This window comes from Plectropomus leopardus, chromosome 20, assembly GCF_008729295.1.
Source record: "Plectropomus leopardus isolate mb chromosome 20, YSFRI_Pleo_2.0, whole genome shotgun sequence".
NCBI lineage: Eukaryota > Metazoa > Chordata > Actinopteri > Perciformes > Serranidae > Plectropomus > Plectropomus leopardus.
In genome coordinates, this window is record NC_056482.1 from 23641298 (window position 1) to 23659357 (window position 18060).

General features: G+C 38.7%; 1 protein-coding gene across 1 annotated transcript in view; it reads right to left on the reverse strand.

The window, feature by feature from the left end:
• Positions 1–781: 781 nt before the first annotated feature.
• Positions 782–18060, reverse strand: part of si:ch211-196i2.1 (collagen alpha-1(I) chain) — a 102999-nt gene continuing 85720 nt past the window's right edge. Inside the window, exons 37-68 of the mRNA XM_042509703.1 lie at positions 17613–17657; positions 17330–17374; positions 16684–16791; positions 16461–16514; positions 16301–16354; positions 15860–15913; positions 15556–15663; positions 13665–13718; positions 13435–13542; positions 13085–13138; positions 12832–12885; positions 12134–12187; positions 11981–12034; positions 11277–11384; positions 11063–11116; positions 10871–10924; positions 10552–10605; positions 9187–9240; positions 8802–8855; positions 8658–8711; positions 8407–8460; positions 7625–7678; positions 6319–6372; positions 5233–5286; positions 4505–4522; positions 4148–4201; positions 3787–3849; positions 3504–3669; positions 2445–2554; positions 1757–1837; positions 1068–1250; positions 782–931 (exon numbers count right to left, since the gene is read on the reverse strand). Coding sequence (XP_042365637.1) covers positions 782–931; positions 1068–1250; positions 1757–1837; positions 2445–2554; positions 3504–3669; positions 3787–3849; positions 4148–4201; positions 4505–4522; positions 5233–5286; positions 6319–6372; positions 7625–7678; positions 8407–8460; positions 8658–8711; positions 8802–8855; positions 9187–9240; positions 10552–10605; positions 10871–10924; positions 11063–11116; positions 11277–11384; positions 11981–12034; positions 12134–12187; positions 12832–12885; positions 13085–13138; positions 13435–13542; positions 13665–13718; positions 15556–15663; positions 15860–15913; positions 16301–16354; positions 16461–16514; positions 16684–16791; positions 17330–17374; positions 17613–17657 — 2319 coding nt within the window. The remainder of the gene's footprint in view (positions 932–1067; positions 1251–1756; positions 1838–2444; positions 2555–3503; positions 3670–3786; positions 3850–4147; positions 4202–4504; positions 4523–5232; positions 5287–6318; positions 6373–7624; positions 7679–8406; positions 8461–8657; positions 8712–8801; positions 8856–9186; positions 9241–10551; positions 10606–10870; positions 10925–11062; positions 11117–11276; positions 11385–11980; positions 12035–12133; positions 12188–12831; positions 12886–13084; positions 13139–13434; positions 13543–13664; positions 13719–15555; positions 15664–15859; positions 15914–16300; positions 16355–16460; positions 16515–16683; positions 16792–17329; positions 17375–17612; positions 17658–18060) is intronic.

Sequence of the window (18060 nt, forward strand, 5' to 3'; positions counted from 1 at the left end):
AAAAAAAAAATGTTAAAAAACTCTTACACAACTGGAGCAGTATAATTTAAGTCTCATTTATACAGTCATATGCTCAGTACTGTGCTTACCAAGGCACTACTCATATGTGAGATTTTTAATATAATAAAGTTTTAAGTTTACTGAGCACAGGACTGGATAAATAAGACTTGGATTATAATTCACAAAAGTGTGAGAGTCTGAAAAAAAATGTTTTGATGTAGTTTTCCTGGAGTTAAACATGGACCCCTATGACTCCAGTTCATCAAGAATTATTTTTTTGGGTTCTTCATTCACCGTGAAGCATACACAAAAAAACCTTTTCTTCGCAAATTCAACGTAACACAAGGTGAATAACTGATAAATGAATGGTCATTTTGTGAGTGACATTTTCCTTTAAGTCAGTTAGGACAGTCTGGCATTTCTATACACAATTGGCAGACTATTACAGGAGTCCAAAATACAAAAATCAGACAGCGAAAGAAACATTGTATATAAAGAATTAAAAAAAACATACATTTTTAAATTATTCAATACGAGAACGTCTCTGTAAACAAAATCGACTCCTCCGTGAAAAGCCTGGGGGCGCTTGTGTCCTCTCGAATTCATGAATACGGAGTCACTCAACTCGAGACATCAAATACCCCAAAACAAGAGGAAAAGGAAGTGACATCTTCAGAAATAGGAAGAGACGTCCCAATTGTCCTCTAGGTGTCCATGATTTGAACAGAGGTTTGTGTCCTGGACCTGTGAGTCTCTGGGACGCCACGGCGTTCTAGCACCTCTAGCTGAAGCACACAGGTCCCACAGTGAAGCCAAACTGGTGTGTGAAGTTTCCACCTCCCATTAGTGCTACGTCTCTCAGAGGGAGCAGATGGAGGTCCTCAAACTCAAACACAGACTCCCGAGCTCCAGAAACGGCCTCCTCTCCAGGCTGACGGGAAACAAAACATTTTTTTTTACATTCAACTGCATCGAATCATCTTCTTTTTACATGAACAGCAGCAGCATAACCGGTTCTATCTTAAACCTCCAAGGAGCACAGAGAAAACGGAAATCATTTTACATACCACACAGTCTTTAACTGCTCCGAGGTAACTTTGCTTCCTTGTGTCAGTGAGGAATTTGACGTCTTTGTCTGTCTGTCCCAGTCTGTGTCCTGGATGGCAGGAGTAGGTCATATTCTGGAGGGCAGTGCTGCTGTGCAACCTCAGAAAACGCATCTGGACCACATTAGCACCTGGATAGTAAAACTGGTAAGAAAGGAATAAAAATGTAAATAACAATGACTCTATTAAAGGGTAACTTCAGATTTTTCCAATTTGGACCCCTTTTCCCATGTTTTTATTTCTAAATAACTAATGGAGACAACAGTTTTTTTAATTGGTTCAATACTGAGAGTGGCTACATGCAACAGCAGCAACACAAGCTGCAATGTAACTACTCAGGGATCATGTGAGAATTATAATGCAACAAAAATACTGACATTACGTTTTACTGTGACATGTATCTCCAAAATTGTTTGTAGTATGTAACATGAAATGGGTCAATTGCAGTCATTTAACCTCATTAGCTCATTGTTTTATGGCACATTTACAATTTTGTCTTTTGATTAAGGATTTTTCAGATTGTTTGGGATTTCTACTGCCACCAAGTTTCTCATAACACCAAATAATTGCAGTTTTAATGAATACACTGCGATTTGAAATCCAAATCAGGGTATATGTTTAACTTTGGTTGTTCACAGAGATGCCCTCACCTGGAACCCCTGCTCCAGCCTGCTGAGCCACTGAAAAGATCCTTCTTCAGAGGACTCTTCCATCCAGGCTTTCATGGGAAACTGCAGGCACAGAGAAGAAGGCACACATTTGCAAACCTGAATCTAAGTCCTGCTTTCCTATACGAGACCTGTGAAGGTCAATAATGCACAGACAGCTGATGAACTCCAGATTAGCATGCAACTCTGGTATGAACCAGAGGTAAAGTGTCCACCTCAGTATGCCATGCATTCACTTCACGCTATCCGAGACCAATTCCTATTTTTCTTTGGTTGAGTGAGTCAATTTCTTATGTGGAACTGAATGTATTAGAGGTGAGAGGTGTGTTTTGTCCTTTATATACAGACTGCAGGACAGAAACGAACACTAACAACAAAAATAATAAGGTCTGTGTCCTGATCGTCCTGGTGTCTTTTGGATAAATGTATTATCTCATTTAGCCACACATTGCAAAAACAACAACAACAAAAAAAATCCTTGACAGTGTCAGAAGTTCAAGATCAAGTCATCACTGCAGAAATATCAGTCATCACCACAAAACTGTGAGCTGACTGACAATTCCCCAAGGCGAGATTCAGCTCATACAACACAGCTAAGTGCAGTTAGCAGACAGGCCATTGATGCAGCGGGGCAATTTCCTGTAGCCTTTCTCAGGTGATGTCTTTTTACCTGAGAGTCTCGAGGATGAAGGCAGGTCTGTTTTGATGTGGCAGAGAAGCTGCAGTAGGCCAGCAGAGCATCCGCTGGGCTGCCCTGGTTGGGGTCGATGTAATACATTCCTGCAGAGAAAGGTTAGCGAGAGTTCAATGAGATCTGCAGGGGTGAAATTTGTTGGGCCACACACTGACAGAGAGAGCTGAGCAATACTGGAAATACAAGCACTCCAAGGTACTGGACTGTACAAAAGGAACAAAAAAAAAAAAAAAAAAAAAAAAAAAAAAAAAGCAGCGTAAAACTATTTTTTTCATGTTTTGTACATGTATTACTACTCCAGTTTTAAATAGCAACTGCAAAGTACAGTGTTGGGTACAGGTCATTTAGATCTTTCATTAATGATGTTTAATGTGAATCGTAATCATACAAATTTAAAATATTAATGTGAATTCGGTTTCATTTATTCATCATGAGTGGAAAAACCATCAGAGATTTGTCGCATTGAGTCAAATATTTTTTTTTATTCAGCGTGTTTTTGTGTGTTTTGATGTCATATAACCTTGTACAACAATTTTAAAGAATAAAAAAATAGGTTAAAAAGCCGATTTAATTTTAAGCGCCGAGTGAAGGTGAACCACTGAACTAAACTGTTCACATTTTGTTCCAGCTGCCAATAACACACTACTCATGACTAAATGTTGATGTTTTGAAACTCAAATTAAGTGTGAGTATCAAACCTTCAACAGTAGCTGAGAGGAAATTATATAATATTGTAATTATAAAACAGAACTTGAGAATGTGTCCTTAAAGTGTCATTATGTGCATTTTCCCATTTGTGATCTATGAGTATATTCATAATTGAAAGTGTTAAATATTAAGAATATTTACCAGTCTTGTACTCTATCACCAATGGAAACAGCCAGATTTATTTATGATGTCTGTATTTATAAAATCTTACATGGTGGATGATGCACCCGTGACAGTGAGGACAAAATCCAGAACTCCAGCTAGTTCTTAGAGTCCCAAAATAAGTCAGTGTGGATTTACTGTTATTTCATTGTTTCGGGAACTGACCGCTGCTGTACTCGGGGTGACAGAGCCAGAGCTCCAGACAGGTGGTGGCAGGATGCTCCTTGCTGCCATCAGGAGGATCCACCAGCAGCCGAAGCTCCTGCTGCACAGAATCTAGCAGAGTCTGGATCAGAGGGTAGTTTGGCTTATCGGACACATACATCAGGTCCTGGACATGGAAAAAAATAAAGAGAAATTGCATTGCATTAAAGTCAAAGTCAAGATAAATGCGTCTGTAATTATATCCACACATTTAACAAAGTCAGACCATTAAGACTTGAGTTACCTTGAGTTGAGTCAGTGTAATATTCAGTGATTTTCCTGGGGGTCCAGGGACTCCAGGTGGACCCTAAAACACAAGGAAGACACACAAATTGGGTATACACTGCAAAAATATCAACATCAGACTTCAGATTTTGAAATGAATTGCACACTATGCACTGACAACTATAAAGATTTTAGATTCAAAGAAACACCTGATGAGGCAATCAAGGCATGGCAGTGTTTACACACTTGTTGAAATTTATAAATCTTAGATGTACCGGATCTAGTATATCTAAAGTGCTCTACTTTAATAAAATAGGAATATTTTTTTAACCACTCAAACTTAAATTCGTAGTTTGTTTCATCCTCTGTTGTAGACTTACTGGGAGCCCCTTCCTGCCTGGCAGACCAGGAAAACCTTGGTATCCTTTCAAACCCTGCAGGGAGAAGAAAATGTGATAAGCACAACATACAATTCTACACCAGTCTGTATGGCGAAACCCCACTATTAACTATAAAACACGTTGATATGGAAATAAAGGCTCCTAGAAAATCTCATTATATTCTCACACCAACTCCAAAGGGTGACAGCTTTATGATTGTAAGTGCCATGAACATGAACCGTAACGATCCTAATGTTAAACCCCTCCAGGGCATTCAGCGCTTCAGATAACGATGAGTAGGAGCTGAAGTGAGTTTGATCTGTCAGGACAAGAGTGCTTGAGTTGATGATATCATACCTTTAATCCAAACAAACCCTGCAACAGAGCAGAGAACAGGAGGAGAAAAGGGCATTAGTATGATTTTTTTCACCGTGGAGTGCATTTATTGACAAAGAGCCTCTGAGTGCTTTTATCTGCTGCATTAAGGACCCATCAGCCACGGTTTCACACATTTTATAAGCAAAGTCAATGGATTTTTTCCCTCTAAGACACACTGGGCTGAACACAATCATAACGTGCTGGTGAACTGTGAATGATTCAACAGACTGGCAGCTGAAGGAAAGATTATTTGGCTGACAGATAACAGTCTGCATGAGTTAATCTTACAAAACAATGACATTTCCATCACACGCTCCACTTCTGTGCACACTCCCTTTTTCAGACACAATCTGAGGGAAAGAAAAATCTAAGTGACAGATGAACTGCCTGAATTTAAACTATAAAATATCCAAGACGAAACGTAAAAAATGCAGCGCCTAAATAAACCATGTATATCCAGAGGGACTTTTGAGCACAGCTGAAAAGTTCTTTCCGCAAAAGCCTAACTGAATAACAAAATATCAGTTATAAACCCAGTTAAAGATGGATACAACGTGCAGCAACAAAAAAAGCACAATGAATAAAATATGTTAAATATAATAACATAATAAATAAAAACCTGTACTGTACATGTTTGTAAAAATAGGGCTTTGCAAAGTGAAATAAACGATTTAAAATGTCGCTCTAAATTTTGACACAAAACTCACAGGCAGTCCTGGCATCCCTGGTGTACCCCTCGGTCCTGGCAGACCAATATTCCCCTAAAAGAGAGAGACAGACAGAGAGGGACTTACACATTTGCCAAAGTTAGACATCATAACATATTCGAATTGGGCCTGCACAATTATGGCCAAAATGATCATTATGATTTTTTTAATCAATATTGAGATGATGCATATTTATCAGGATTAGTCATTGATTTAAGGGCCAGTTTACATTGCACTTTCACATCTAAAGAAACAGACCATGACCTTCACTTCCATGTTGCGCTACAATTCCTGCTAATTTACAAATGTTTGCATCAAAATAAGGTTGGTGCTAATTCAAAGTGCATCTGCTAGAAGTAAAATATAACTAAAAGTGTTTATTGGTTGTGTCTGGCCAAATGCTATATGATTGCATTAGTTATTTCAGTCTGAATTTGGGAGCTGGATGGCTAAGGTGACATACTGTGCAGCATCTCTGGATGTCTCTGTTGGCACTTGACAAGGTTAAAGATTTAGCGGGGGTGTGTTAGTGATGTTCCTCTTCTTGGCCATAATTCATTCATTGCACTTCACTTTTTATTTTCTATTTTAGGTGCTTCAACATGTTTGCAGTGTTGCTTTGTGGCACAGACACAAGTCTCATGTTCTCTTAGTTGGAAATATTTCCAAACAACAGTGACGATCCAAATAGAGGGACTAGCTCTTCACCTTGTGCTCCAGACGTTTGATTTTCGGTTTGCCCGTCTGCCCTCTGTTGTATATTATTATTCTGCTCTGGACTGCGGCTACAATATTCAGGAGAGTTATTCACAGCCAGCCGTTGCAGGGTGCACAGCGTGCCCAGTGGCATGACAGCTGTCATGAATAGTTAGTTTAGAAAGCGCTTGATTTTGTAACTGAGTTTTCTGTGAGGGGAGCTTGCATTTTGAACATCAATATCGCAGCCAGTCATGCTTACTTAAGCGTGGGAAGCCAAGATCGTGAATAAGATAAATATGTGATTAATTATGCAGCCTTAATTCAAATGTAGTAAAATCTGAAGCCTATAAAACACAAGTGGGAAGACTACAAGATAATGTTGCGTACCTGCTCTCCCATTGGACCCATTGGACCAGGAAACCCAACACCACCACGAATACCCTGGAAAAAAAAGAATGACATACTGTTTCTATTGACTCACTAACTAGAAAACTTAATATCCGAAAAAACATACATTTTGATCACATGATCACATAAATGAAGATTGGAACAAAACCTTTAAGTACGGTTAAATACTTTCCCTTGGCTCTTCTAAATGTCTTCTTGGGCTCTGCATAAAGGCTGGTTATGGAGCACATTTGGGCATTTAGAAACTGGCCTTTAGATTTAGCATACTAACTTAGGCCTCGACAAATTTGAGTTAACAGCTGTCTGTAAATGACTGAGTGAGACTTTCAACATTACATCCTGATACGACTTGTTTCTGTTCAACAACGTTCTCGTATCATCAATCATGGAAATACCTCTCAGTTCTCCGTCAGTTTGATGTTAAACAACTTTCATCAAACAGGACCTTCACATACCCTTTATAACTTATTTCAGCTGCCCCCATCAGACTGCTGGTATAAAAACTTGTTTGATATGAACTTGATTGTGACAGATGTTCATTTATATGTAGCAGTACACGCCATCAGAGGTGCTTACTGGATGACTAAACAGCTTCAGAAACATTGTCAGACCCGACACATTTCTGATGTCAAAATAGGTCTTTTCCACAGCTGACGTTTTGACTTGTCACAGCAGGGAAGGCACCATGGGAACTACTAACAATAATGATGGCTCTGTTTTGTCAAGTGTCCCAGGAAGCCTCTCTGGTGAGCAGGCACGTACACGATACCCAACCCTGGACCTGACAATAAAGCCATCATTAATGTATTACACCGTTTCCTGCTGACATGACATGACATTACTGGACTTTAATTCTTGGTACAGAAAAGTTAAATAAATGCAGTCAAGATCAAGACAGCACTGCGGTTATAACATTTTGTTATTGCCGCATGTGGTACTTCCACTGTCTCAGGCCCACATACTGCAGTTCACTCAGACTGTGTTTTACATTATTGAAGGGTCTTGCCACAGATGATTTCTCATGTGATTACAAATAGAAAATGTATGTTCAGAGATGCTTGTTTTGAACTTCTCTTGACTGCACTGATATCCACTTTGATGATTCAGCAGCGAATTTAAAAAAGTTTAATTGCGAGTGAGCGTTGTGTTTTATTTTTACAGAAATGTTAAAGACATAGTTGGCTGCTTCACCATCACACAGTTACCACGCAAACATTGTTATTATTTGTTCTGCAGATGTTATGTGCATCTCCTTATTAAGACATTAAACCTTGGCAGTTCCTACCTTCATGCCATCAGCCCCGGGCGGTCCAGGCAGTCCCATATCTCCTTTCTCACCCTGAGGACACAAACAATTCAGTCAAGCCTCCACCTTCACTCAGGCAGCAGATCAGCCCCATGAAAAATCAAATAGTTCTGCCAAAGCCTAAACTGAGCCCAGCGGGTTAAAGCATATTATGAGCCTGTGTGCAACAACACCTCTGTATTGACAGTATTTTTCATTTCAGCTTGTTAACCCTATCAGTACCTATAAGTGATAGCCCTTCCTTCCACATTGCTATGATGATCCACATGTACTGCACACATTAAGTTCAGTTATGTGCCGCTCTCATCAAGTAAATAATCTACCATTGCTCTTAAAATTCTGTCTTTTTTATTGGGTTTACTGTCTATATTCATTTTCTTTAATCTTCCTTTTCTAGTCGTTATTTTATTGATGTATTATTTCATTGTATGTATTTGTGTACATACATTTTTGTCTATTAACTTATTTTGTATTAATTTTATTCTGAATTTCATAAATATATATTACCTAGTGCTAATTTAATACTTAAATTATATATATATATATATACATAGGTTTTTGACTGGATTTTCCTAAATAAATAAAACAAAAGGGCAATTTATTTTTTACTGACTCAGAGATAAACTATTATAATTTTAAACAAAAACAAGAAAAAGCTATACTTTTTTTACTTAAACTGAATCCAATGAGATTCAGTTAGGTTTAATCTTGAAAATAAAGTGTTCATTATATCTTTGTCAGGCTTATAAATTCTTGTTTACCTCTCTCCCCTTTTCACCTTGTTCTCCCGCCTCTCCACGTAAGCCCGGGATTCCCTCGGTGACGGAAATAAAAGAAATATATTACATGGAAAACACCTGAGAGACCAATGACCAAATGCACTTTAATTGTGAAATGTGTTACTTTATTGATATCTTCTCTCCAAAGTGGAACTGATTGCTTAATAGATTGTGTGAATATGTTCATCTATGAAAGAAAAACAAATGTTAAGTTAACAAATAAATTGACTTACGATGAGCCCGGGCCATCCAGGGACGCCGAGCAGTCCTGTGTCTCCCTTCTGGCCCTGAATGACAAAACACAATCTACTGTTGGCCCATACATCATTATTAAACCAGATGTACACAAAGCCTGTGGTTGTTTCCATATATCTCACCTTAGGTCCTCTGTCTCCCCTGGTCCCCCTGACTCCAGCTTTCCCCCGTTTCCCCTGAGGACAAGTTCCCAATGTTTGTCAATGAGGTAACAGAAAGCAAGAGGGGACATGTGTGAGACAATCTCATGGTTTATGTATGAATCCGTACATGCTGAAGCTGTCAGAGTAGCTGTTTCTGGTCATTTTATCCCATGCACACACCGTGATGTCTGTATACAAGCTCTGTTTCTGACACTAAACAAACGCTCTCTTATCACAAAGTCGTACAAAAAAGTAACAGCATTGGTACGTAGAACAAATAGAGAGTGACTCCACTGTGGATTTTTTGATTTTTGCAACGTTATTTTGCAAAATTATTTAGCAAGCCTAAATAGAAAACTCTTACCCTCCTTCCAATATGACCCCGCTTGCCTGGTGATCCATTCTTGCCATCGTCTCCCTGCAGGGATAAAACATGAACCAATCTATTAGAAAAAGCTTATCAGTGCATTTTTGAGCCACTTTTAACTGGAAAATTAGTCATTTAGCAGCTGTGGTAATATTTTTATGTGGCATTTTTTAAAAGAGCTAAATGTGCTGGTTAATATAACACAAAATCCAAAAAACATTGTCATCTCAAAACAATTGAAAAACAGATATTTAGGTGACAACGGTTAGAAACTACCAGTACAGCTCTATTGGCAGTATGATATAGACCGTTTTCTGATTCCTTAATAAAGTAATTTTTTTTATTATGTGTGTAATAGATTAACTAAACCAAAAACAGTTGTATAGCCATTCATGCCACTAACATAGTAACCATTTTGGGGATTAAAACTAGACTTAGATGCCCTTTTCTGGTACAGAAATGAAGCTGTTGCTGCAAAACTAACTGCCCGATTAGATGAGATCATGCTGACTAGTCCAAGCAAGCAACCAAGAAATATATCCACCCCAAACTAGCAAAAGGCAGGTGCAATCTGATCTGGGTGCTTCTAAGCAAGCCTAGCTCCCCCCATCACTTTGTATGAATTTCAAATGCATGTAGGAGCTAGGCTAAGGCTTTAAAGAAATAGTTCATCTTTTAAAAATATGTTTTGATATGGTTGCTGTCTTTAGCCAGAGCCAGACTGGCTGTTCCTTCTTGTTTCCAGTCTTTAGGCTGAACTACTGCAGGCTAACTGGCTGCTTGTTGTAACTATGCATTCTATGAATGCATATGAGATTTGTATCAGCCTTCCCATCTTACTCTTGGCAAGAAAGTAAGTGAGTGAATTTCCCAAAGATAGATATATACTGAACTAGGAAAATAAAACTGGTTGCTTTGCATACCCGAACATTACAGAAAAAATAATAGGAAGGCAATACTAAAAAGCCTTTATTATAGTGGCTAAATCATCTTTTATCAGGGCCTTAAGGGAATAGAGGTGGCTTCACTTATATTATAGCAACAGCCAATACTTAGCAATCACATGAGCCAAATAAGAACATGAAGGGTGGAACAAACTGAAAATAATAAAAACACAAAATATAGGATGAGACTGCACAGAAAAAAGATTGAATTATTCCTTTAACTGGTTTTCACTGTATTTTTATCCGTGCTTGAATTTAGAGATTTCAGTGTGTCTTGGAAGTGATGCAGAATTAACTACAAAATGTACCACATCATTTTTACTTTAAATGTGATCAACCTAAAACTAGAATGAAAAAAAGATATTGAATTGCTTTTTAAGATGTATTAACACATGGGAATGAAATATGAGGATCTTACCTTCTCCCCTGGTGTGCCCTGTTTCCCCTCAGGTCCTGCTCTACCTCCAACTCCCTGCAAAGTAGTAAGAGATTTTTTGCTTTTATCATATTTTTGTTGTTAAAATAAATTTGAGAGAGATAAACACACACACACACACACACACACACACACACACACACACACACACACACACTATGACTATGATTTTTATGATTGTTAGCTTTTTTCTCAATAATAAATCATAGCCAAACAAATGGTATGATTATATACCAGCTGCTGGCAAAATATGATTTCATCATTCATGGTGTTTCTGTGTCGTACACATCCACACACTTACAGGAGCCCCTGGGGGACCTGGGGGACCCTGGGGTCCCATCTCTCCTGGAGGCCCCTGAAAAAGAAAAGAAGAGGACAAATAACAAAGTGAGAGCTGTTAAAGGGAGAAAGCAATCAGCAGTAAAGGTAATTTACATCAGACGTGAGTGACAAAAGTGACAAAGTGACATCAAGTGACAAAGTTTAGTTTTACCTCAAATCCAGGCAGAGCCGGAGGACCTCGGATCCCCGGCAGACCTTCCTCACCCTGCACAGGTGATTTATATTATATATAATTTCAAACAGTAAAATATAATTTGTTTTGCATTAGAATGTATTCATAAATAAGATGTCACACCGTGCAGACATGCACTTAAACTTAATAAATGTTACACAGTAGATACATATAACATGAGAACCTCACTTACCTCTTCCCCTGGTGCACCTGGAGCTCCTGGCTCTCCCTTCTCCCCCTGTGACCCCGGGTCCCCTTTAGCTCCCAAGTCTCCCTGAGGTCCAACTTCTCCTACAGGACCCTACAAGCAGACATTACACATTTGCAAAGTTTTTATTGTTACTTGTATTAATTTGGGCTTAAAATCAGTGTTTAACTTAAAAGTAAATTAAATTAAAATCAGCTTAAAGGGTGAGATATTAGAATTCAGCTGAATTTGAACTTCTTCCAGTTTAATCTAAAATAATGCACACATCAAGTACTGCACCACATTAAACTTCTATCTGTCTATCTGAAGACATCATCTGTAATTTGTTGCACTTCCTGAGTTGGTTATGTGTTTACATGTTAATACACCAACAATAGACAAAAAAGATTTAGTTTTTATTCTTCTTTTCTTGGTCATTAATAAAGTATAGTCCCCCCATGAACACTTAATTTATTTATGCTTGCTGTAACAGAAGAAAGGGAGAAATAATGCATTTAAAATGTTGAACTGGGGAGAAAAGTAAAATACTGCCATTTCAGGACGAGCTCCACAACAAGAGAACAAAACATACAGGATAAGGTTTATTAGCTACAGATAAAGTAGATTGTGAGGATAACATTAGTGAAGCAGATGGTGTATTTGTGTATAATCTGATTGCCAAACAAAGTTTGTTCCTGGAGGATACTTACAGGTGGTCCCAGCCCGCCTGCGTCTCCTCTGACACCACGAGCACCAGCGATTCCCTGTATGCAAAACAAACAGAAACAGCAAATAGATGGCGTTCCTCATGTATCTGTATTGCACACCATGTTGTGCAAAATGTGAAATGGTTCAGAGATTACCTGAGGGCCTTGGGACCCTGGAGGTCCAGTAATTCCTGTAAGCCCAGACTCCCCCTAAAGAAATGAAGAACAATCTCTTAATGCCATTCACTCTGACATTTCTTCTAATTTAACTGATTAGATTCACGCAGAGCACTGTGGGCGATGCACCACAGATTTTAATAAAATATACTACAAAGGGCACATAATGTGTCAGACGAGGGAGGACTCCTGTCAGTCAGGTGTTTACTGAAAACCGGTACTCATTAACAATGTTGTTTAAGTTTAAAAAAAATTGTAATAAGTAACAGTTACCAGGTTCTTCCCTTCAAATTAATCAAATTTGTTACAAACTACTGCTTTAAATTCATTGGCTACTAAATCTAGCAATACCTACAGCTGATGATTGAATTGACATACATGACATCTTTAAAATGATTATTTTTAACTTTATTTACCTAATTTTTAATTTTAATTTATTTTTGTTTGCACTCACAGAAGGATTTTACTGCTGGAAGTTGGTCTTTTGATAAAAGTGGGCTGGCTATGCAGTAAAAGACACAAATACTTTTGACAATGGTGCTACATGACCAGAGAAAAATGGCTCTGGCATTCGCTTTTGCTCAAAAGGTATAAAATCAACAACAGACTACTGATTGGAGCTGAGAAATGATAACTTTCCACAATAGTGGCTTGTTGCTGACTGAAAGTAATCTTACCTTCTGGCCTTGAGATCCGTCTGGCCCCGGAGGTCCCCTAAAGCCTGCGATTCCCTGCAATGAGCCCAAATACGCCACAGAAAAACTTCAGACACCAGCATCATGGAATACGTGACAAGAAAAACAGGTAAAACTGTCAGAAGGATCAATAACTGTCAATCCCAGCTGGGAACGGTTTGAGAGAGGTTAATTTAAAGGTCCCTCTGAACAGCATCTCATCGGCAGCATCAATACATCCTGGCAACAGACTCACCTCTAACCCCGCCAGACCTGCCGGTCCAACCTCACCCGCCAGTCCCGGCTCACCCTGTTCAAGATGGCAAATGATGTCAGAAACAGTTTCTACACATCAGGTAATTAACAGTAATTTCAGATATTTGTACTGACTCACTGTGTTTACTTGCTGATTTCAGCCTTTGTTATTGTTTGAAATAAGCAAAGTTTTTACGTTGTTTTTTTTTCCAAATCACACTTAAAACATTAATCACTTGTTAATTTTACCAATAATCAGTGAAGGAAAGTGCTTACGATTTGCAATCCTAGTATCAATAGAATGTAACAAAAATACCAAACACACCTGTTGAAGAGAAAAACTGTGCTCACCATAAATCCAATGTGGCCCTTCTCCCCCTTTGGGCCCCTTTCGCCATTTTCTCCAAGGTCTCCCCAAGGGCCCTCTCGACCAGACAGACCTGGAGGTCCAACCTCACCCTGCAGACAACAACCACAGTCCAACATCATCAAGAGTCAACAGCATAAACACCCTCCTCATCAGATATGTGAACAGAAGAACTTAAACATTTTAACAAACAACAGGAAAGACGTAAATGTACCTTTTCTCCTTTGGGTCCAGGATCTCCAGCTTCACCAGGATGCCCGACGTCACCCTGCAGAGGAGGAAGGAGCATGAGTTTGTGGTTGAGTAATTGTCACACTGCGCACATAATTCAAAGGAATAGTTTGCGATTCTGGGAATTAAGTTTATTTACGGACAAGATGGAAACCATAAGATAATATGGTGAAAATTGAAGCTATTTTGCTTCCTTTAGCTTTTGGGTAAAAAAAATCAGCATAGTATTGCAATATTTATCACAACATTGCATCAATACACAGGCACAAGGGTTTTTTTTTTATCTGTATATTGCAAATACAAATTAGACTTTAATAGCCTACTAGCAGAATAAAATAGATCCTTTTTCAGTCCACAAGATGCATTTTGCTGAAAATAAAAATGACAGATTGAAAACTTCATTTTCTTCACAGATTTGTGTTAGAAAAAAGGTAATAAATCACAATTTATCACAATATATGTTTTTTGTGATCAAACTTGCATTTAGTTTCTGTGCAGAGTATACGAATAAATATATATACATAGCTGCATCTCATCTATATGTGTCCATATATTTTTTGTGGGAGCTGAAACTCCACAATATATGTCATCGCAGTACTCAGCATATTGCAACTCATGATAATATCAAATCGTGGGGCCACTGGTGATTCCCACCCCAAGAAAAACTACAACCACACCTTACAGATTTTTTTTTAAAGATAAGTGTTTACATTCAATGAGAGACTGAAAAGTACAAATAAATACTTTAAAAAGCTAGTACATACTCTTCTAGCACTCTGCTAGACCGACTTCATCAGACTAAATTGCAAATGCTAGTTAGTCTTGTATCTTTCAGCTCATTTTCAGTTTCTAAGGGGTTTTATCAACACCTGTAAATTAAAATGTCTCTGGAGCAGTTGGGCAGATCTACAACCAATCAGAGTAATGAAACGTGACAAGGTGTTGAGCGACGGACAAATGTAAACAGCCCAGGGTGTGCATAGATGAGCTGTGAAGGCGCAGAAGCAATATGTTTTGCCAACATAAAGTTGTTGTTAAATATGCCTCAATAAACTATATTCATGCTCACTGTGTCGTCACCTGGCATGAGGGTGCCGAGCCATAAATAACATCATCACCTAATTTGCGTTAAGCACAAAAGCTCCACAAGTTTTCAATCATTATCTGAGGCACGTTACATAAACCGTTGTGATTGGCCCAAGTGGACCAGGTCAGCTGAAAATCTGCCTGAACAGAGGGGAGACGAGACACATCTGTCAGAGCAAATAAAACATAAGCTTGCAGATTTGTCTGGTTCCCAGACTAACACTCTGCTAGACTCTTGAAATGTTTTGTTTCTTTTCTCTCCAGGTAGAAGGCACATTTCCAGGTCGTGAAACACATTTCATCAATCTGAGTGGAGACACCCTTTTTGAAGGGATGACAGAAATCCAAAACCATGCCAGCTCCCTCATTGTTATATAATCAACATTTGAAAACCCCTCACAGGAATCTGAGTTAAGCACATCGCATCATCACATTATCAGGAACATTTCATTTCACGGTTTATATAACGGTGATGGTGGTTTAGGCCTATTTTATGCAGCACCTGAAATAGACATTTCAGGCAAAAATGATCCGAAATGCTAAACAAGATATAAAAACAAGCACATCTGTTCACCACAACACACTTTGGACTGTTTTGTATGCTGCTCTAAAGTAAACAGGTTGGAGGTAATGCTGATGTGATGAGGTCCTTAAATTCTTCACTGAATTGGATAATCGCCTCCTGTGGAGCTGCTCTGTCATTTATGAGACATAACATGTGTGAGAACGTCTGTAATCATTCAGAGTGAAGATCACCTCTACATAAACTGCAGATAAATGCACCTTACCTCTTTACCCGCTGGTCCAGGTGGTCCTTGTAAGCCTTTTAGGCCTTCAAGTCCTCTTTCTCCTTGGGGCCCTGGAGGACCAAGTATACCACAGGAGCCCTGGTCCCCCTGTAAAGCATGGCAACATAAGAAGACTGGAATCAGCTATTGACTGCAGGCTTTTCAATGCTAGCACAGAGTTGGTTTCCTTCCCTCAAACCTGAGGCTGAACTTCCACAGCACTAAACAAAAGTCAACTTGGCCTCGAGTTGTACAAAACAAACAGTTTTACCTAATCATCTTAAGTTCGTCTATGATCACTGACCTGGTCTCCTTTCCGTCCAGGTGGGCCTTCATTTCCGGTTTGGCCAGGGAGACCCTGAAGAGTCAAAAGTCAAAACAATCATTAACTGACAATGAAATGTGCTTTGATGTCCTTGTCCATTCATTTATCCATTCATTCATTCATTCATTCATTCATCCATTCATTCATTCATTCTTTAGCTGTTTGTCCTTGTAAGGGCTGACCCAAGGTCTGATCCTTGCGCCAACCTGGGTTCGAACCAAGGATAACAGCATTTCACTTTTTTTATGTGAGCAGATCTACAAGAAAAATGACAAATTTTCTCTGCACTTCTAAGTTAAGTTTCATTCTACCAATAGTTTACTGTTATTTTATTATGTTTACAATGAAGACATTGCTGGAAAAAGTTGCGCAAGTGAAGAAATAACTGCTGTCTTTGCTTCACGATAAAACTAAACCAACCTGTTGTCCATCTGGTCCCGTGGGGCCGGCATCACCAGGCAGGCCAGGTAAACCCTGCAGTATCAGTTTCAGTATCAGTAACATAAATAAAGGTTACACAGACAAACATCTTATAATAAAATACTTATTTGACATGCTTCCTATCTGCACTGTGGTTTACCTTGTGTCCTCTTTCCCCTGCTGCTCCTGATAACCCATCAGCACCCTGTGGGCCCTGAGGACACGCAGCAAACATGAGGTCGAATAAAAGATACATTTTTTATGTCCGGGGGGGGGGGGGGGGGTTTAAAGGTACTTATTTTGATGGATTTTTATCTTCCTAGACTACACCATGTCTGGAATGTATAAGTATAAGCAGCAGTTGATGGTAGGTACCCACTCACTGGGATTCCTGCTGGCCCCTGTGGCCCCTCAGGTCCTGGGGGCCCTTGGCTTCCCCTGGGTCCAAGTTTTCCAGCCGCACCATCAACACCTGGGAGACCTGGAGGGCCCTACAACAGAGATCAATCTTACCTTTTTTTTTAGGTGAAATGTCAAAATACTACAATGCAATCACTTGTTGCTTAAGTGTGTCAGTGTTTATCAATAACATTCAGTTTACTCATTTCAGTTCAATTCATTATCAGTTTAGATTTAAAAGGTCAATTGACAGATGTTTTGTAGAGATACATTTCATGCATGATTAACATCAGTGACAACTAATCAATTAAATCACTTTTTTCATTCAGTTTCGGAGCAGCGAGATCTGACTGATTTCATGATTGACTAAACTCTCAAATGTGTTTATATTCAATCTTGTTCATCATTTCAAATATAAATAAATAAAAAATATTAGAAGTGAATTAGAAAATTATTGCATAAAGCACGTTGTGTTATAGTTTTGCTTGTATGAAAAGTGATATAAAAATAAAGTCTGATTGATTGAGTCGAATAAAATGCAAACATAACAGACCTGCAACACATAAAGATGTGCCATTGTGAAAATGCAGTACGATGAAATGCTCAACTTCACTTTGAGTTATAACTTACTGGTGGGCCCTGTATGCCTTTGGATCCTTCATCTCCAGGTCGACCCTGTATGAAACAACAGTACTTTTAGACCAGGTCTCAGCATTTCAAATACTCAGTATTTTAGAGAGTGAATGTAAGGCACAGCTTTTAACTTTGTCTGTTTTAATGCTATTTACAAGGGACTGCTGATGGCACAATTTCTGGTAGCCAAACAGTTTACATCTTGGATGTAAAAGAAGCAATATATTTAGTTTTCTCTGATTTAAGGCACAAACTCTCCTATTAAAGGTTTATTTCACACCTGAGGTCCCCGGGGTCCCTTTTCTCCAGAGGGACCTGGCAGACCCTGACAAAGAAAGACAGACAAAGCAAGTCAGAACATGCTCACTGCAAACGCTTTTGTCTGAGTGCTGTGAGAGGAAATAATAGAGGGTGTTTTTTGTGTAAGCACAAATATGTATATAATTTATGCGAATGTTCCTGTGGACAAAATAACATTTTAGTTGTTGGTCTTTGAACAAATGATGCTTCATACACAATAAAAGGACACTGAAATTTAAAGTGATCCACAATCCGTGACAGAAAGTATTATGATGATGTTAATTTAATAGAAAATCTTTGTTTTCACTGTGAACAGGTTTGTTTTCTTCTGGTGGTAACCGGATTTTTTTCTTTATCTTTAAATTTTTCGATTTTATGCTTATTAGACACATTCTATACTCTGCTCTTGTACACTGAGTGATATAAAC